General features: G+C 39.4%; 1 protein-coding gene across 3 annotated transcripts in view; it reads left to right on the top strand.

The window, feature by feature from the left end:
* LOC128080199 (bifunctional heparan sulfate N-deacetylase/N-sulfotransferase 4) overlaps positions 1–21,391 on the top strand; it is a 159,586-nt gene that overhangs the window by 50,039 nt on the left and 88,156 nt on the right. For 2 of the 3 annotated variants that reach the window (XM_052682164.1, XM_052682162.1), the window contains 2 exons: positions 1,173–1,911; positions 19,173–20,416. In XM_052682164.1, coding sequence (XP_052538124.1) covers positions 19,436–20,416 — 981 coding nt within the window. In that variant the 5' untranslated portion in view covers positions 1,173–1,911; positions 19,173–19,435. The remainder of the gene's footprint in view (positions 1–1,172; positions 1,912–19,172; positions 20,417–21,391) is intronic. The other variant, XM_052682163.1, reaches the window with a different exon arrangement.

Here is a 21,391-nt window from a genome sequence, read left to right as displayed (position 1 = left end):
CCTGGTTTACTGCCTGACCAAAAACTGCCCGTTTACACGGGGCAGAAGGAGACACCCGCTCATCACTCAGGTCCTGTGGGAACTCGCCTCTCAACCTTCCCAATAGTATTTGGAAAAAAAAAAAAACCCAAATCCAGAGTCAGCCATAGGTGCGAGAGATTTTAAAAGACCCCAGTGCTTGCTTTGTAATTAGAAATTACAGGAAATGACTCAGATATACTTTGAATTTTAATTTTCCCCTCAGTTTCTAATTTAGCCAGAAGGAATAAATTAGTCCCTAGTCAGGAATATCTACCATCTTTGAAACCTGGATAATCACAGAGAGTAAACAGCTCGTCAATGCAAAGGTCCCAGCTGAAGGATGTAAACAGGAAAATGCATGGAATACCATTTATTTACACTATTTTGGAAACATGAAAGGTTGAGCTGACCCTTCCATGATTCAAATCTGAGTTTACAGCATCATTCATCATCTCAGAATGGGTTTGTTCCAGTCTCCTTGAACAAAACTATTTTCTCCTCACATTTGCCGCACAGAATTGGCTGAATTTCAATTCTGAGGTGCACGGTACAAAGAACAGTTCTGGAGTGAAAGGTGTCAAGCTGGCAAAAATTGAAAATTAGATTGGTATAAAATCTAATTTTTCTAATATAGGAAGCGTTTAGATTTTCTTCTGTAATATAATTTAACCCTAGAAAGTTGCATAACAATCATGTATCTTGGCAATGGGTATAGGTTTCAACCCTAGCTGGATGAGCTAAAGGATTTTAATAAGAAATTATGCAACAAATATGTGGAATTTGTGTTGCATACAGTAGAAGAAAATGCTTTGCACCTTCAAGCGCTGCACGTTTGCTGGAATCCACCCAGAGGTAGTAGCATCAAGAGCACTTTTTAGCCAGCTTGCTGGGTGACCTTTGCTTGATTTTGGTCACGCCACACTGTTGCACAAAAAAACAACCTCTTATTATGCCAGGTGATCTTACCAGTGACCCAGCAAGAGTACGAACCACAAAATCTTGCAGTACTGTGATTTTCTGAAGCCTCTGCTAGCATTTGAGGATGGGGTGTGCTGCTGGGGGCTCCCCTTGCATACTTGCCTGAAGCATTCTCCTTCCAGAAAAAATGACTCTTTCAACTTTTTTTTTTTTCTTTCTTTTTTTCCTCCCAGTATCCAGGCTTTCAGCTGCAAGCTCCAGGTGTAAAATCAGAAGCTGTGAGCAGTGTTTTCCTCCCGCATTTTGGGCGGGAGGTGGACCAACTGCACAGTGACAGATTATGCAGATCCTCTCGGAGCATCTCATCAATCACGGTGGCGCGAGAGGGACGCGGCTCATCTCCGAACTAGGCTGCGTGGCGGCGGCCTCGCGTGAAGCATCCCCCCGCCGGCGTGACATCAGAGCAGCTCGAGTCCTTGAAAGTCTCGGGGTTGATTAGCAGAGGAACGGGCTGCTCCTGCCAATCACCGCCCCGATACTCGTGGAGATACGAGGCAGAGGGGAGGCTGGCTCCGGCAAACGGGAGGCACGGCGGCAGTGGCACTAGTAACAGGAGCAGCTGGTATTCGGGTGATTAAATAGTTCTCGCAGCCTTTTCGCTGCGCTCCGGCTGCTCCCTGGTGTAATCCCCGTGTCCGAGAAGGAAGCTGCATTTTAACGGTGTGCTGAGCAGAGGTTTGAATCGTTCCAGCTGGCTGCTTGTTTGGAAAAGGACAGCCTGTGTATAAATGAGATGTGACTGTGCCGGCAGAGTTCAGTCCCTGGGACTGGAGTGAGAGGAGCCTTCCTGGGATACTCCTCTGACAGCTGCTATCAATTGAAAACTCTCTCTAGCTTACCTGGAGCCGCGTGAGGAGATGTGAATAGAAGATGTCTTTTTCCTGCACACTAGGAAAAGAAATTCTTCTCTAGGTAAGCTGTTCTTCAGCTTCTGCATGTGTTGCTATATGCTAGTCTATACTTCTGGGTACATGTTAAAGGCTACTGATTAGACGGTGTATGTACTCAGAGAAAACTGTTCTTGAAAAGGTATGATATACACAGAGCATGCAGTTATAGCATGCCTATCACCTACTCATATATAATAAGTGCTTCTGAAAGCTGCTGACAGCCTGGCATTCAAAGGTTTATCAGAAAGTTTGATATCCTTGCCTTCTTTATATGCAATGTCTCAGATGTAAACAGGAGGGAAATAGTTGTTGGGGTAAATATGCGAAAAGAGCATAGAAGTTAAAGCACTGGAAGTTAGATGACAAGAGGAAAAAAAGAAGATAAGGTTGCAATTCTTTAGTCTGCTCTATATACTTGGCTTTTGTTTGCCTCCATCTAGCAGTCCATGTTGAACAAAGCAAAGTTGAGCACTAAAATGACAGTGCGCAAGCTTGCATGGATATTTAGCAACAATGTACTATTAAAAGTAAGCGTTCTGCAAGGAAGCCAAGATCTGATCTTTTCCAGTAGTTTTGTTTCTAACCACCATCCATCAGCAACATTATTTTAAAATAGTATGATCATTCACCATGTGGAAGCAGGGAGCACGTCAGGCAGAAAGAAGTAAACCAAAGAAATCAGCATTTATTCTTCAGATTACTACAGTCTGAGCACAGAGGCAGCCCAGCATTTTTAGGTTGCAGCTGGCACATAGGCTTTAAGTCACTGCTGCTGGGAATAAGCGTTCAAAGGAGAATTGTGTGGAGGTGAATAAGTCTCTCCCTACAAGCACTACACTACAGTAACCACACATGCATACAGAAGCCATGATCATTAATTCTGTCTTCCCTGGGGAATTTGCACTGATATTTTTCTTAACCAACTTTTGCAGCTCCTAATTCTGTTGATTAAACCTTCCCTCGCTTTTCATAAATGTTTCCGAATTTGGCCTATCCTGTGTAGGCGGTTTTTCTGCCTTTTCAACCTCAATACTCTGGATGTTATCAGAGCAAATGTAAAATAGAAACAACAAGTAATTTTCTCTCAGTTACTTCAGGAGTTTTTAAATTATGCTCCTTCTGCTATGAGACATTAAACTTGTGGGATAATATCAGAATCTCCCTGCTCATAAAGTTTACACAGTTGGCAATGCTGCCAGGTGCTTCCCTGTCTTGCCCTATCATGTCTGCATACTTTCATCGTGCACATTTTACCAGCCAAGATGCGCTGTCTGATTTGCTTTCTGAAATGCTGCTCTAAAGAAGAGAGCAGTGGGAAATGCCAAGTCACATTTAACAAAGGAAATTCTTGGCTCTCAGTTTTCTTCTGAACCTTATCAATCCAGATAATATGATGGGCTCAATTAGATTAGATTTTCCTATTGGCACTCTTCCCTGCAGAAGTTTAAGACTGTGTATTAGGTTTTTCTACAGTTTCCTCAGAGTATGGCTATTTTTCTGATTGATAATAAACACTTCATGTCTGAAAGTGTCAGAAATGAAAGCAGGAGTTTCCTGATTTCTTGTTAACATCCATTTTCTATGAGGTTGGAGAATGATGCTATATATTTCCTTTTATTGGAGTAGATCAAATCAAAGAAGTGTTAACCACAGATCAGCATGCTCAAATCACTGACTACCTGTGCGTATATCTGTGTATTTATACATATATATATTTCTGTCTGAACACCCTGTTTACTCTCACTATAAAGTTAGGGAAGTCATTAAAACTTTATGGAGGTCCAGAGGTAGTGATAGCAGCTATATTGCTCTTGGTAGTGGCACTGATCTCCGCTGATTTGGCAGCACAAAGGGAATTGTGAGCTCCTCCGGAGTTCAAATATCATTCAGTATGAGTGCATGCGGAGAGGAAATATGCTAATAGTAAAGATTATTTTTGTGAAGCCATACAGTGTAAGAATTCTTAGAGGTATAATAAGATACTTTAAGGAAAACATGATTACATATTGCAAAATCAGGGCAATATTGTTCAAAGAAAAACTGGTGAGTTACAAGCAAGTCATGACTGAGCTTTCAGTTAAGCAAAAAAATGGCATTTAAACTTTTATACCACCAAAAAAAAGTCTCATTTTATTTTTCTATGAGCAATAAAAGAAGAACATCATGCTCTCTTAACCAAATCTCTATCTATATGTCATTTCTGTTCCAAGTCTGATTGAGACTTTTGACAAAATTTGTCGGTCTTTATGTCCATCAGGCTGGCTGACCTTCAGCTGCATGTATATACTGATGTTTGCTTCCATCAAGCACTGGCTTTGCTAAAGCTTTAATAATGCTTCAGCTTCTTAGATGCATCCAGAGATCTACAACCTGTGCCTGCAAAATGGACAGGTCCAAAAAAAAAAAAAAAAAAAAAAAAACAATCCACTAGGTTATGAGCAAAGAATTTCAAGCTGGAGGCTTGGTGTCCAAAGAAAAGAGTAACTCAGAATTGTGCAGAAAACTCTGATTCCCCAGTCTGTAAAGTCAGAAATGGGACAGTGAGCTAAAGACAAGGGAAGGATTCTCCACACCTCCATGGTGAGGGGAGCCTGATTGTGAAACAGTCTGCAGTGATTGAGGAGTAAAATATAGAGTGGCAACTGAACAGCTGGGGACCTGAGCAAGGAGCCAGCATTGAGGGATTGAAGTGCAGAAGAGTGGTATCCATGCTGGAATTTACTTGAAGCATTAAGTTAGTGTTCTGTCTCACATTTTGAGAAAGGCTGAAGAATAGTCATATCACAGCAATAAGTCTTTCCTATTGAGATGTTAACATTTCATGGAGCAGAGGCCATGCAGAAGTATGCAAAAAACAAATAAACAAACAAACAAAAAACAAACACAAAACCAAAGTATTTTCTTTCCACATCAACATCTAAATTTGAAAAATTGTTTGAGCTATTAAAAAAAAAAAACAACAACAACAACAAAAAAAAAAAAAAAAAAAAAAAAAAAACTGTCTGCTGGAAGAAAATAAAAGCCATGCACGTCAATCCAAAACATTTATTACAACAATTGTCAGTAATAATAGTTACAATGAAATCACAGATACTTCTGAAATTAACAGTTGCTATAGAAAATGAATAATATTTTATCTAAACAGTAATGCTACCAGAATCACATGGCAACAGCACAACAGTGTAGAAACCATGTCAGTATTTGATGAAGAAATTACACTGGCACCAGAATACTGTATTGTGACGTGATGTTCTAAACTATATCTGGAAGGAACAGAGAAGTATTAAAACCCATTTCCATGTCTCTGGCTACAGGAAGGGTCACAGCTTCTTTCCTCAAGTGCAGACAAATAGAGGAAATGAATCCTTCCTCCAAGGCTGCAGAGTCTTTTGGAGAACTAGAGCAAATACAGAAGTGAGAGCAGGGTGGGCTTCTTCTATTGAGTTTAAATAAATAAATAAATAAATATTTTTTTTTAAAAAAAAAGAAAAACAGCAGGAAGAAAAAAGGTTTTTTCTTTGTACTTGGCTCACTTGAGCAAGAGAAAGCTTGCTGAATTTTTGAATTGCTTTTCATGACCTTCATTCTATTTGCTTCATGTCACATGGAGTTTACCACACAAGTTTCTTCCCTCCCTCAAAACCTGCTAAGGCAGGATATTCAGTAGTGCAGCCCCAATATGAGACTGTATAATGCAGTCAGCAACTTAGTCATTTATATACAGCTGCTAATGCATTTCTCCCAGACCACAGTACAACTACATTTAGTGAGTGCATGCTTTTTCACACAGCCAGCCACTAACGAGGTTGCTGTTGGAGAATTTCAGCCAGAACAATTGTGAAACTTCAGGATTCATCTCTAAGCAGCCACAAGATGAGAGGAGTACTTTCAATTCTGCCACAGCCAACCAGAGCACTGAGAAACACACACCTTGCTAATGTTCAGGGTTGATTCATCTATGACTATAGAGTTTTATTTACAGCTGGGTCTTAACCTCATGCCCTTATATATCATTATTAGAGATGCAGCAGACAGTATAACATGAGTGGGTTCTTCCCTGAGCAAAACTGGGCTTGAGATGTATCCTCCTGAAGGACTACCCACAGCTACTTTTTTCAACCTGCACTCTGCCAGGCTTCCACTGAAAGGATTGCATTTAGCTCTTAGTGTATAAATAAGTGTTGTGCTAAATAATTAATAGCAGCTGCAGGCCATAAAAGAGGAGACTGTTCAAGAAAGTTAAAACAGTCTGTCATGAAATATGCACCCACCTATGTTCTAATTTCAGAGGATGCTTTATCCACCATCCTTTCCCTGTACAAGGAACCAGCATTTTGCAAGAAAGACAAAGCTTGAGCTCCAGAGCCTAAGGGTATTCTTTAAATAAATTCATTCCCACAGGGATGATTTATCACCCCCTAAACCACCAGAGGAGAAAGAAGCAGGTGGTCATTGTTTCACAGAGAAATTTTTAGATACGACAGGAAAGCAACTGGTCACTTTTGATTTTAAAGCTCTCTGGGCTTGTTTTGTTTTGTTTTGTTTTTTTAATAAAGTAGGACCATCTACCTTGATAGTTTTGCAAAAATGCTGATATTTTGCCTCCTTAAATCAATGATATAATGGGCAGATTATTCATCGCCAGTTTTTTTCATTCACTTTGATTCACTTCTAGTTTTTAGGCTTCATTTGTGCCATTTAATTGGTTTCACTGTTCTACTTCAAAACAGTTGTACTGTAAAAGGTGGGACATCCTGTACGCAAAGGATTTGCAGTCCATTCAGTCACAAGGTGCTGTAAAAGCCAGTAAATACCATCAGCAACTAAGGGGCCATGCTTTGAGTTGAAATAGCGCTTAAGATGGAGGAGAGGATGCTATATTGCTGGTAACCGAAAAGCAGTGATTCTGGAACAGCATAATATATGAGCTGAGTCTTATTTCCCCATACCTCATTGTTTCTAACTTACCTGTAGGGGTCCATGTGGCTATAATTCATATCAGATAAACCACAATTAAAGATCAGAATACCTCCATGCTGTGCATTGTCCACACAACAAGGAACACTCTGTCCAGGTCCCAGAGCAACCCACTCAGACAGTGATAAGACTTAACTCCTTTTTGGGTCTAGAAAGAGAGAGATTTACATGTCAGCATGAATCAACAGCAGTCATTTTGCATTCTTAACTATTGTAGCTCAGAAAGTACTTTGTCCTGCATGGAAAATATTTTCTTTCAGTTGGAACAGTATACATCTATACATATAGATATATGCTTTGCTTGAAACAACTATAGATTCTAGTGTTTTGTTGCAGTAAGTAATGAGACATTATTCTGTAGGCTCGTAACTCCCTTTCATAAACCAAAAAGCCAAGCTAAGTTTCGAGAAACATCTTGGAAATACATATTGGTAAACCCAATCCATACAAGACAATAGAAAACTGAATATAAAGGGCACTGGCAGCACATTCAGCTAAAAAGATTTAGATTACTGGTTGGATTTTCTTTTTTGTTAGATCATTTTCTCCCCCCAAAAAACAAGTTAATGTCTCAGCAAATCAATAAGCAGAGAAATATCACAAAACAGGTTAGTCAAAGCCTTTGCATTCTATCATATAACTCTAATGGTATTAGTTCAAGTTCCAGTCTGTGAACTTAGTGTGACTCAACAAAAAATCCCTTGAATTCCCAAGTAGGTCCATTATCCAAGTAGTGGCATTTCTAAATTCAGTTTTATCTAGATGAAACAAAGAATGGATCACTTGAAGGGAAATATTTGTTTGTATTTTGAACTAAAAGAAAAACAGGATGTATAAGTCACAGATGACACATCAGAAATCTTGAAAGTGACCTTCCACTTGACGGAAAGTGGCCCACCTCAGATAAATATTAAAAAAAAAAATTGGTGAGGGTATGCAAAATAATAAGATAAAACAATCACTGTAATCATTGGTCTGTGTACATGAAAATACTAGTTCTGCTCTGGGTTTTAAATGAACTGTGCAGTAATCACACTATGTACATTTGAACAAGTATGAATCTCAGAATAATAGGAGGGAAAACTGAAGCACTGAAAAAGCAGTGACTTACAGAGGGTAAATGATGGTGGCAAAAAACAGAAATCAGCATTTTGGCTCCTTGCCCTGTTCTCTCACCACTAGGCGTTTTTCCCTCTTTATATGCAAACACAAGTTGTACGCTCATTTCAAGATTAACAAAAAAATAAAACAAAAAAAGTTGAATCTGTATTAACATCATCCATAAGAATTCCTTGAACTATCCTGTCTTCTTGCAGTGTTGGAAATACTTAAATGTATTAAAGTGAGATATAGTCTGTTGGATTGCATTGTAATATTTTTAGCAGATGATGAAGTTTCTGTCTAGATTAGTTTTACTGACAGTAGAAATACGCACTGCCATAATTGGCGCCCAAGAAGCTGATCTTTCCAGTTTTAAAGAGTTGGTAATAAGAACCAGAATCTTCTAACTCTTATTTACTCTACTTTGCTTAAAAACCCTTACCATCAGTTGCAGGTAAGCAATGCTAGCTCATTGCATGGGCCTGCACATTCCAGGCAAGTGCCAAAAGCTAAGATGGTGCTTCCACTCATGGCTTTGCTCTTATCATAGGCTGCTGCGACCAGACACAGTTTTTGAGCAGTCTGAGAGGTAAAAGGATGGTCTCTGGCTACACATATCATTGCACTCCTACTTCAAGTATCTCCCAGAAAAGACTTGCTTTTGCCTAGCTCACTGCTTACACTGCCTGTTTTTCTATCAAATCCTCTTGGTGATAGTGAAACCCCTCAGTCAGCAATAATGAAGACAGGGATGGGGAATTTCAGTGGAACTTATCTGAAGAATAAATATAGACAAGCTGTTACTGTTGTAGCCGGAGCTTAAAAACCATCCCTGCCTGCCTTGAGCCTGGCTTGAGCAAACTCAGAATAAACCTGTTTAAATGTTATGTGGTAAACACGCTGCTCTGAGGATTTAGGTACAAAGTTGTTGTTATCTATGTTTAAATAGACTTCCTTTGTAGCAAGTGATAGATCATTACTGTGTGACAGCAGTAGTTTTTCTTAAGTTAGTGGTCTCCTAACTCCTAGCACAGATGTAACCACATCGGACTTTCTCACAACTACTGCCAGTGACAGGATACAGGTATCAGAAAACACGTTATTGAGTGAAATAAATTGTTACTGGTATATGAAAGGTGGGAAACCATTAAGCGCTGGGAAAGAGTATCAAGACCAAAGAATTTAGCACAAAGTAAGCTAGTTCAGAGTCTATTTTGTAAGCAAAGTAACTATTTCTTTGTAAGGAAGAAAGCTTTTAAATCTATTTAAGAAGCCTTCAAAAAGTAAAGTACCAATAGCTAACCAGCAAATCTGTAATCGCTGGCAGATTTACAAGGTACAGAAATTCTGCCGTTGTTTAGATGCTAACAAAATCATAAATGTTACTTATTCTGTTCTTTTTTTTTTTGTCAGCTTTCACATATGATCAAACAATGTGCAGAGTTTAACTACTGTACTGATTGAATTTAAAGACTACTGGTAGGCTGGCATTAAATTACACAGATATTGTATCTTGACTAAATTCAAAGCACAAATCATTCTATCGAGACTGCATTGCTAATTGACAGCCTTATAGGAGTAGACAAAGATAACAGAATACGTGAACTGTAATAAAACATCTGATACAGCATCTCACAAAAGTTCCCTATGAAAACTTAAACAAATTCAAATTGGCTTTCATCGAAGCATCAGACTATGAATTGAGAAGTGATGAAGAGCCATTAACCAAGCAAGATCAGATTTGTTGACAAGGGGAATGTTTTGCAGGCTGTCTTGGGGAAAACTTGAAGCCTGCTTCTATTCACCACCTTAATTCAGCAACTTAATTCACTAATATAATTAGTGAAATTATAAGATGCTCACTGTACCTGCATTCTGTCTTAATCCAATTGGGAAAGCAAAGAATGAACAAGGACATGATCCTGTAGGTCACACCCTACTTTGTAGCATAGGAATACCTGCACTCTTTTCAACCACAACTTTCTGCTGTGACATTTTGGCTCTGTCATTATGACTTACGCAGTAAGCTTCTGACATTCAGATCATAGCTCAATCTTCTCATTCTTGGTAGTATTTTTATACGGATCTCACAAAGGTTATGAAGACAACTGTCACTTGAAGGAGGTCATTATCCAAGAGCAAAATGGCTATTGCTTCCAGCTCAGCCAAACTACCTTAGGCACGACTGCATTCAGGAATAATGATTATTCTTTTTTTAGAATTTTGGTAAATTATCAGCAAGAAAGGGTATACATTATCATTACTCAAACAAGACAAATACATGTTGGAAAAGGCATGGTGTTCTGCTTATGAATAAATACAATTGCTTCTGACACATTTTTAGCAGTACTAGGCAAAATATTCACAGCTTAACTAACAGACATATACAGAATGAAGAGTTGAACTCAGAGTACTGGTGAAGTGAATCTCTGGCCATAGGATGCTCCTTCTCAGAAAGCAGCTTAATCCCTTCTGTGGCTGGCCCATATGAATGAGTGCAGGGTGGGTCCACCCCCTCTGGTCACCTGGGGATCACATGTGCAAGCAATTTGCTAGTGCTCCCAAGGCCAACCTCACCTCTTTATCAGGTGCTCAATCACCAGTTTAAGTAATGACCTAACGCTTCCCCTGCATATGGTGAGACCACTATAAAAAAAAAAAAAACAACGTCTTACAACATACTTAATGTTCAGCCAAATGACATCAAAATGGTATATATATTTCAATACATTATGATACAGTGATATATCATGATATTTTTGAAACTGAATAAAATATGTACAGAGTTGTTAATGCTTCCTCAGTGCAATAATGACAAGAACCACCCAATCAAGAAACAGGAGAAAAAATATAGGTTTCTCTTCCATCTATGGTCCTCCAAAGATCGTAGTTATATTTGTAGACACTTAAGAAAAAAGTTTAAGGAAATATTACAACCCCATATGTTCTAAAACACTGAAGTGTTTCAGACTGATAACTAATGACAACTGGAGAAAAGGTCAGTGGACCGCTATGCATGGATATTTATGCACATTCCTGGATGGCCCAGATGCCTGTGGGACTCTTGGAAGTTAATGGGCCAAAGTAAAGAAGAGTTAAAGCTGATTATCAAGCAACATTCACCAGAACTGAGGTCTAGGTGAGCCTAGGGTTAAAAATTTCTAGTGGGAATTAAGTACCATGAAATGTTATGTATGATCTGGCGTATCAAAGGAGGCAACATTTCCACAAGGGAAGATTTGCTGAAGGAAAACACCATCCTTACAGGCTCACTAGTTCATGTTTGTAAGTATTCCACTGATAGAATGTTTCTGTGGGGTTCTCATTAGTGGAGATTACAGTTACTGGTCAAAAAAAAAATTATCACTGAGGAAAAACAGTTGGCAAGTCAGCAGCTTCAGATATGCATGATTTAATGAGAACAAAATACATCTGTTTACACGCTGTCATGAAAGTATACAGCTATCATATATGTTCAAGAAAATGGGCCTTATGTCTCCTACTCTGTTAAAAGACATGTTGAGCACTGAAATAAAACCACTGATGTGCTTCAAATCGCACTTAACAATACTAAGCATAATAAAAATATAAAAATAAAAAACATAGAATCACCAAGGTTGGGAAAGACCTAAGAGATCATCCAGTCCAACCGTTCACCTATTCCCAATAGCTCCCACTAAACCATGTCCCTCAACACAATATCCAGCCTTTAAAATAAACCAACTTTGGTGATCCTGGAGTGAGATCAAAAGTTAGCTTCACATTAATTAGTCTGTATCAGTCAGATGTTATCTTCTTTATCAAGACTAAAGAGTCTGAAGACTCACTAAGTAAATCCTTACAGATGATAGATGGGAGATCTGATGTATTTGTTAAGAGGTGTATTTGCACATGTATACACATGAGAATGTGCATGTGTAAAACTCATCTTCAGATATGCCTTCAGCTGCCCTTCCACCAGGGAAGCATTATTTTCTTCAAGTTCTGAAATCATATAGTAAATTTAAAAAGCTAAGAAATTTGGAATTCAAATAGCTAGTTTCCAAGTGTTCTTTCATGCATAAGATCGTAGTCTTTCTAATATTACAGGTGCGTTATAATTCAAATAGTTCAGTTGAAAGTGACCTATGAAGACCATCAAGTCCAGTTGCAGGGACTAAGCAGAAGTTTAAGTATTTTATTAAGCCTGTTCCAGTGTTTGACCACCCTCATGGTAAATCAATTTTTTCTTAATGTCCAGTCTCAACCTCCCTTGGTGCAGCTTTGTGCCATTCCCACACATCTTATCATTGGTTGCTGGAGAGCAGAGCCTGGTAACTCACTGTCCACTTCCCATCCTCAGGAAGAGAGCAATGAGGTCACCTTTCCTCAAAGGAGATACCTCGCAGCCCAGACTTTTTTGTCTTCCTTTGTACACATTCAAGTACCGTAAATTCTTATATTATAGAGCCCAGAAATACACACGGTAGTCAAGGTGAGGCCACACCAGTACTAAATACAGCAGGAGAATCAAATCTTTTGACTGCTTGTGCTGTGTTTAATTCATCCCACAATGTAGTCTGCCCTCTTGGCTCCTAGGGCACATCTTCTGACTCAGAGCCTACTGTCAACCAAGTCTCTCTACAGGGCTTTCTGCAGCCACTCATTTCCCAGCCTGTAATTGTGTCTGGCATTACTCTCTCCCTGGTGCAGAGCCTGGCATTTATCCTTGTTGAATTTCATGCCATTGATGATTATCCAACATGCCAATCTATGTAGATCTCTCTGCAAGGCCTCTTGTCCCTTGAGAGCCAACTGTATTTCACAGTTTAGTGTAATCAGCAAACTTGTTTTGGATGCACTCCGCTCCTGCATCCAGATCACTGAAAAAATGCTGAACAAAAACTGGCCCTAAAATTGAGTACTGGGGAGTGCCACTAGTGACTGGAGACACTGGGCTGATGTAGCTCCATTCACTATGGCACTGAGCTCTACTGCTGAGCTAGCTCATCACCAAGAAAAGCATCTGTATGCTTATCTCAAAGTTGAACAACTTGTCCAAAACGATGTTGTGAGGGACAGTATCAAAAACCTTCCTAAAATCCAGAAAGATTTAAAACAGCATAAGGGCTATTCTCTCTCTGCAGCAAGCAGAAACCCTGAACATTTGCCTGTGGTCAACAGGAATTATTTTTCACTTGAATCGGTTTTCTTGTTTCTGTGTTGAATGAGCAGTCGTTATGTAAGGAGTAGTAAGCTGGTGTCATGGATCATTAGACTGCTAATAAATGGCAGAAGTCACAAAAGCATAGAAAGGAAGGAAAAGAGGAAAGATTTTAGCCTAAAGGGAAGTTTTATATATAGAAAATAAAGACATGCTGACTTCTGATTTATACTGGAATAGGATGTGAGGAAGCCCTGGCCTTTTTCCAGATGAAGTGCAATACAGGAGGTGCACATACAGCATTGCACGCAGCATTGCATTGGCTGAGACAGGCAGCCAGAAATTACCATATTACAGAAAGTGCACCGCTCCTCTATGTAGCCGTGTAGTCAGCAACATATTGTTAACCTGTTACAGATGTGAAGCCTATTCAATCAATCAGCAACATAGATAAAAACAAGTTTACTTGGTGTTAACCAAGATTTCTGCTTTTCATAAGCCACATCAGAACCTTAGCCTGGCTACAATGACAGAAGAGCTGATAGCCCTGCCAGGCAGTGTTCTCCCTACCCTTCACTCGGGCTTGCAGCCCAAGCCCCAGATACCTGCTGCTATCCTCGTACCCAGGCCAGATCACTAACACATCATGTATTTCTTCTGATGACACAAGGCAGCAACACTCACTCTTAATAGAACTCTTTATTTACCCAGGCAATAACTTCATTAATGCAGTGATCCTTCAACATAAATAGCAAGCTGATTTTGCAATATGGAGCTGCATTCTGCATCATCTGTGTTTCCCTATCCATTAGTTGCACATATTCTGGTTGAAACATGCTAAAATCACTACACCCTGCTAGAAGATCCATACTCAGAAACTGGACAGTGAGAGACTCAGCTTTTATTCCTGGTCCCGTGCTAGCACAAGGCATTGATAACATCTTGTTTCTTCTCACTGCTGTGCTATCATTTTTTAGCCTTGAGTCTTGATCTCCCCATCAATCATCTTCAATATCAGTATGCTTTAAGGAATCAGGTGCATCTGTATGAGGAAGCAGCAAGTATTTAGCAAAGAAATGAATTTTTCAAACTTCCAGGATGCCTAAGTTAAAGAAAATTGACAATTCTTGCAGATAGCTGTGGCACCTCAACATACAGTTGTACAATTTCTGGCCAGAGACACTGTGTCTAGAGAGACAGCTAAACACAAGACTGAAACACATACTAGAGGATCAAGTCTAAGAAAACATAAGCAGAATTCCTCGGTAAGTGTACCCAGGTCTAGACTTTGTCCCTAGAGTCAGTGTGCCTTGACCAGTGATCACAGGTTCACCAGCATTTCATGTTTTCAAATTAATATAGTACAGAAACACTCTAAAGAATTTTGAATTTTTGAGTGAATATAAAGCTGTTGAACTTTGAGGGGGAGAGTTTCAAAGGCACAAACAGCACTTAACTTCCAATTATGCTTTGGAAAATGTCCCACTGGAGGCTAATAGAACTGATTTATTTTCATAAACTTTAATTACTTCACACTTTTTTTTTTTTTTTTTAACTGAACAATATAATCAGTTCAACAGATCAGCTCAAATGCAATACACAAAGCAAAAAGGGACCTGCTCCAAATCCAGACATCCTCTTGGAAGTTTAGATTTTTAATTAATCTTCATATTACATGTCTAGATCACAGAATTGCTCAGGTTGGAGTGGACCTTACAGACCACCCAGATCCAGCCCTCTGCCTCAGGCTGTCTGTCTTGCTGCCACCACCAGATCAGGCTGCCCAGGGCCCCAGCCAACCTGGTCTGGGGCACCTCCAGGGACAGGACATTCACAGCTTCAAGACAGATAACTGAATACTTGTGCTTGCTATAATATCTGTATACAACAAGCATACTCTTCTACATAACTAGAAACTACATACTATTCTAGATGACTAGGAGATATTTTTAGTAGTGGTATTTATATTAACTAATTTGAGATTAAAAAATATTTTTGTTTTGTCTTTTATGAATTTGCAGGCTTTTTTTTTCTTTTTTTTTTTTTTTTCCAGCAATGTAAGTGATAATAACAGTGAAGAACTAGCTCAAGATGTATTATTTGGACAGCTTGCAATGCCAGAGAGAGATCCAGCAAGACAGAACAGCAAGGAGAAATGTGCAGTTTTAGGTCTCCTTGTGTGCAATTCCCCCTTGTGCTTAAGATATTTATTGAGATATTCAGTTAGTAATCATTGCAATTTAGCAGCAGATTTTTTAGAACAGAAACCCTGTTTATTTTATATATTTCTTAAACATAAGTGTCTCAGTTAAGGTGCTTTACATGCCTGGATGATTTGTGAAACCCTTCCAGAAAGAGCATGAGGACAGGGCAGTTTGCTCTGTGAGCTGAGGTGAGAACAGGTGCTGTCTGGCAAAAAGCAAGAAAATATTGCCCTCTAGTGCACAAAGAAAGCAGAAGATGCAAAGTCCAAGGTGTGTGTGGGAGGGTGTTAATCATTGTTTCAAGATATCTCACATGCTAACAAAACTAAGACTTGCTGCAATTAGCTGTTTTGTGAGGAGATTACCCCCTCACCCTCACCCCCCCCCCCCCCCCCCCCAAGGCTGTCCTTCCCACAGAGAGAGCAGTTCTCCTAATCCGATAAACCCTCAGAGTCGGGCTGAGTGACTCATCAATGTCACTGCATCTGAAGCACGGCCTCATAGACAATGCTTCACTTGATCTGGTTTTATCTTTTTATAAAATCTTAATTAGAGCTTTAATAAGAAGTGAGATCCCAACAAGCACACAGCAAACTGCAGAATGAAGGAAGTACCAATGGGATTCAGGGAGGAAGGAAAGATAGTCTTCCAATTAAACTCCATGATTTTAATTTTTTAGCAATAGCTGCATTTCTTTTCTATTTCTCCCTTCACACAGTAGACATTACTAAATACAGGACACTTTTTTGACTGCTCATTAAACTCAATGCAGAAGTTACCCACCTTGCTCACTGTTTCTGTTAACTGCCACATGACACACAACAGGGTCACTAACACTAAGTAAAACTCTCGTAAACTCACAGCCAGCCTCAGCAGCAACTCCCTCTACCTAAACTGCCAGAGCAGGAGCAAGCTTCTCTTGAGTAAATAGACCTTTTAATTCACAATTGCTTCAGCAATTACTCATGGCTGAAAGCAGTCTTTTGGTGTCTAAAAGGGGGGGTTATAAGATAGAAGGAGACAGACTTAGCAGGGCCTATGGTGATAGGACAAAGGAAAATGGTTTCAAACTGAAAGAGAGGAGACTGGACATAAGGAAGGAGGCTTTTTACAATAAGGATGATGAGGCAGTGGCACAGGTTGCCCAAAAAATGGTGGATACACCACCCCTGGAGACATTCAAGGTCTGACTGAAGGGGCTCTGCGCAGCTGATGGAGCTGTAGGTGTCCCTCTTCATTGCAGGGGAGTTGGACTAGATGGCCTTTACAGGTCCCTTACAATTCAAACCACTCCATTATTCTAACTCAAAACCAAAGTCATAAAATATAACTGGCAAACAAGTTTCCTCAGTACCTTTTGTGAAAGCTCTTTTCAATTTTTTTTCACATAGAAATTAGATAAGTAGCTTTCAGAATAGTAGTAAATAAATAAATCACAATTATAATCCAACAGACACTTGTCAGTTGAGAAGCATCTTCTCTGAAAGAGTTGTTTCCTCCTTGCAGTTCAAAAATCATCCACTGCTTACAGTCCCACATTTTTCCAATAGGTAAATAATATAAATTACTCAGGCAGATGTTAATTCTTATTTAAATCCATAGAGTAATGTAGGCTATTTGTTTAAGTTAACTTTAATTGCTTCTGAGTCATATGATTCATTGTTAGCAATGGTTCCTCATGAATTTAGGAAGAACTATCAAGAAGTGCATGAGTGTGTTAGAGCTGACCAAACAGTCAGGTTTGAGCACCTCATATTTCAACTATACAAGACAGTAGAAACAGTCTAAAGCCCCCAACATTTTGTAAGAAATGCTTTGATCCAGGGCACACACTTATGTTCCCACCCAGCACTCACAGGACTAACTGTGAGTTCATGGCTCAGCAACTCCAACACTACACGTCCCATACAATCTCCCCATTTATCCCTGGGCGAACAGAAAATTGAGCTTGCACTGCTGTAGCTGCAGTTTCCACAACCTACTCAATCATTTGGAAAATTCATGTGAAATTTTAATCATTGACAGTCCTTAAAGGGACTGTAAAGTACTTATCACTCCAAGTACAGAAGAGAAACTGGAGAGACAAGTTCTCCAAAGCACTCCTATCTTTTTCTTTACTTTTATTAGTTTCACAGTCTAAAAGAGAATCTGTAAACCCTTTGCAGAATACTGAAGTGCAAAATTATGAATTTGATGTGGAACTAGACCCTATGGTTAATTTACATTTCCTTTCTCCTCATTTTATTACACAATCTTTAGTTATTCCTAGTTATAATAGGAGTAAACCAGTTTAGCCAATAAATGGCCATAAATAAAAATACCATTGTGCTCAAGAAACTATGTTTAGACTTTTTTTTTTTTTTACCCTAAGAACATGGGAGAATTCTGCTGTATTAAGATAAAATGCATAGATTGCCCTGAAAGTAATTCCTCCTATTTATTTCCTTGGAAACTATAACAGATAGAAGACCGTACTATTTGATAGAGCAAATTCTCAGCTACAAAGCATTGCTTTTCAACATTGTCACCACCATTGGCTACGCATTTTTGCCAGCAATGAGCAAGAGCCTTATAAAAAGCCACATCAACGGAAATGACCCACTGTTCCACAGCTGCTATGACAGCATTGTCACTAGGATAATGTCGCCCATGCCGTCCATCTTTCATCAGCCTGAACAGATGGAAGCCAGAAGGCGCCAAATCTGATCTATACAGTCAGTATGGTAAGATAGTCCAGCCTAGATTGGCTAATGTGCTCCACAGTCTTCAAAGAGGCATGGGGCCTGGCATTATCATGTTGCAAGAGAAAGACTGTCTTCTTCTCTCACCTGACTGAAAGATTGAACTTTCAGCTTAGTCAGTATCACTATGTAGTGGTCAAATTCATGGTTTGTTCAGGTTCCAGAAAATCTGAAGGATCACCCCTTTCCTATCTCAAAAGTGCACATCGCTTTACCTGCTGAGGGCTGTGTCTTGAGCTTTTTCTTTGATGAAGAATCTGCACGTCATCACTTCATGGACAGCTGTTTTGACTCCAGCTGGTAGTGGTGACACCACGTCTTGCCACCAGTAATGATGTGTTCTAGGCAAATGTCACCTCCAGCTTTATGTTGCTTCAATAGGTCCTGCCAAATTTGTATATGTTGTTCTTTCTGTTCCTGTAAGCATTCATGGAATTCACTTGGCACAAACTCTGCAATATTACAACACCGCCACCAACATTTCCAACATAATGAAGCTGATATTCAGCTCCATACACAGTTCCTTGGTCATAATCCTTGGCAGATTATCAGATCATCTTATCAGATGAGCTGATCAAGATGCTCTGCATTTTGTGGTGTAATAGCTGTGCACGGTTGCTGGAACGTGGCTTGACTTTCATGTTGCTGTCATCACTGCTGAAACACGCTACCCAGCACCACCTCACTGTGCTCACATCCTCTGGTCTCCAGAAACATTCAGCAAGAATTGATGCATGTCAACAGGTGCCATTTTTCTTCCACATGGAAGAGTTTAGTGGCACAGCTTTGCTTCATACGCACTTCCATGTCAGACACCATTATGTCAGAGTAACCCCTCTGCTGCCATCTCTCGTACTGCAACAAAATGTAACAGAATATTGGCAGGTAAGTTCAACCTCCACTGCCGTATCATCAACATCCACCACTGATGTTGTGAGCCAACATAATAAAATAGAAGCAGCTCTGGTATGTTAAAGAAAGCAAGCAACATTTGAACTGTTCAAATAGTGCTTGAGCCTCCCTCTCAACTTACATCGCTGATATCATTGTCTTTATTAACATGCATTTTTAATTGCTTTATGGATTTTATTTACTTTTATTTTACTTGTTGTTGCAGATAATGTTAAGAGTTTTCTTCATTGATTATTGGCAACTGCTGCATTCTGAGAAAGCCTCTTTCAATTTAGCTTTCCAGATCCTTTGATTTCCTGCTCCAACAGCTTTATAATCTCTCCAACATCTTCATAAATGCACTGCAATGGTCACATGAACGTCTCAAGAGAGGAATCAACACCTCCACGTCTCACTGTTATTATGGCACTTTAGAAAGAGAAAACCAAAAAGAAACAAGTCCAGGTCAAGTTGGAAGTCTTACAAAAGATGAATCTAATAGTGAGGCTCCGAAGAAGTTTCAGAACCCTGGTCATTCTCCTGGCTGCCTTCTGCCTAGCAAGTATTGTCATTTCTGCCTATTACCTGTACACTGGCTACAAGCAGGAGATGACTCTTGCAGAAACCACTGGAGAAGCAGAGTGTGAACATCTCAAGCTTTTACCATACAGATCCATGGAGCTGAAAACAGCTAAACCAATTGATCCATCTAAAACTGATCCCACCATCCTTCTCTTTGTGGAAAGTCAGTACTCCCAGCTGGGACAAGATATCATAGCCATCCTTGAATCCAGCAGATTTCAATACCACATGGTCATTGCTCCTGCCAAGGGAGATATTCCCCCTCTCACGGACAATGGAAGAGGAAAATATACGATTATTATATACGAGAATATTTTAAAGTATGTATCCATGGACTCATGGAACAGAGAGCTTCTGGAAAAATACTGCGTGGAATACAGTGTTAGCATAATTGGTTTTCATAAAGCCAATGAGAACAGCTCCCCAAGTACAAAACTGAAAGGCTTGCCATTACATCTTTACAATAACATTGCCCTCAAAGATTGTGTTGTAAACCCTCAGTCTCCCCTTCTGCGCATTACCAAAGCACCAAGGACTGAGAAGGGCCCACTGCCTGGTGAAGACTGGACAGTTTTCCACTTCAACCATTCCACCTACCAACCTGTGCTTTTAACTGAACTGCAGACTTCCAGGCCAACCCCCATGGCATTGCCAAAGGCTGCTCTGTATGCAACTGTCATCCAGGACATGGGGCTTCATGATGGGATTCAGAGAGTTCTTTTTGGAAACAACCTGACCTTCTGGTTGCACAAGCTGATCTTTATTGATGCCATCTCTTTTCTGTCAGGGAAGAAGCTCACACTGTCCTTGGATAGATACATTCTGGTTGACATTGATGACATCTTTGTTGGGAAAGAGGGAACAAGGATGAATGTCAACGATGTGAAGGTAAGGCAAGAACTGGGGAATACCATCCTGGATGCAAACATGTTCATTGGTAACAAGGAGACAAAGGGTGAAAAAACTGAGAGTCCCACTTCCGTTTAAAGGCTCAAAGTACATAATTGTACCCAGCAAACACAGAAACAGCAACCCCAGGCTGTTTTAAATGTCTCTGTACTCACATGCATACAGAGATGCATTTAAGTATCTTGAATGCATGGAGATGGCCTCAAACAATAAAGTATATAGAAAAGATATTGACCACCTCTCACTCCTGTAAGTCCTGCTCATTTGAGAAAGTGGATAAAAAAGAACAAAAACATTTGAATACCTCACATAACCATTTTTTTCTCTCCAAACTAAGACAAAGGCATCTCCATTTCTGGAGCAAATTTACTGATGAGAACTCTGAACTCAGATAAGAATGCATTTTACACTGCATTAATTTTCTCCCCCTTTGAATATACATACATGTGTATGTCTGCTTATGATATATATATAAATTCCATTTATATGCGTTTGCTGTTATTTCTGTCATTATTAATGAAAGATTGTTCATTTTTTACAATCTCCCGTAACTATCACTATATCAAAATAGAATAAAAAAGGAATGGAAAAATTGGTCACAGTTTGACTTTCAGTGCTTAGCAGGACAATTTTCATTAACAGATAAGTATCCAAAGTTACTAGTGATAGGTTGAAAGCACAGCCTACACTTAAGCAAATGACCTAAGTATCTGATAAGATGAACTGCTCACAGACTATTTTTTGGAGGATTTTTCAAACTTATTTTCATAGTCTTTAATACTCAGAGACTCAATTATATCTGTTTAGATTAATTCTTAAAAGTGCATGCACTATAGGAAGACATGCAGACTTAAAGAGGTAAATAGACAGAAGTCTATACTGCACAAATAGACAGAAGTCTACTGCATGAAAATTACTTTATTGCGATTTTCCACATGCATGAGAATCATGTTC

This window comes from Tympanuchus pallidicinctus, unplaced genomic scaffold (genome assembly GCF_026119805.1).
Source record: "Tympanuchus pallidicinctus isolate F22 unplaced genomic scaffold, pur_lepc_1.0 scaffold2, whole genome shotgun sequence".
Lineage (NCBI taxonomy): Eukaryota > Metazoa > Chordata > Aves > Galliformes > Phasianidae > Tympanuchus > Tympanuchus pallidicinctus.
The sequence above is the reverse complement of the archived record's forward strand: the minus strand, read 5'-3'. Positions and strand labels throughout refer to the sequence as shown.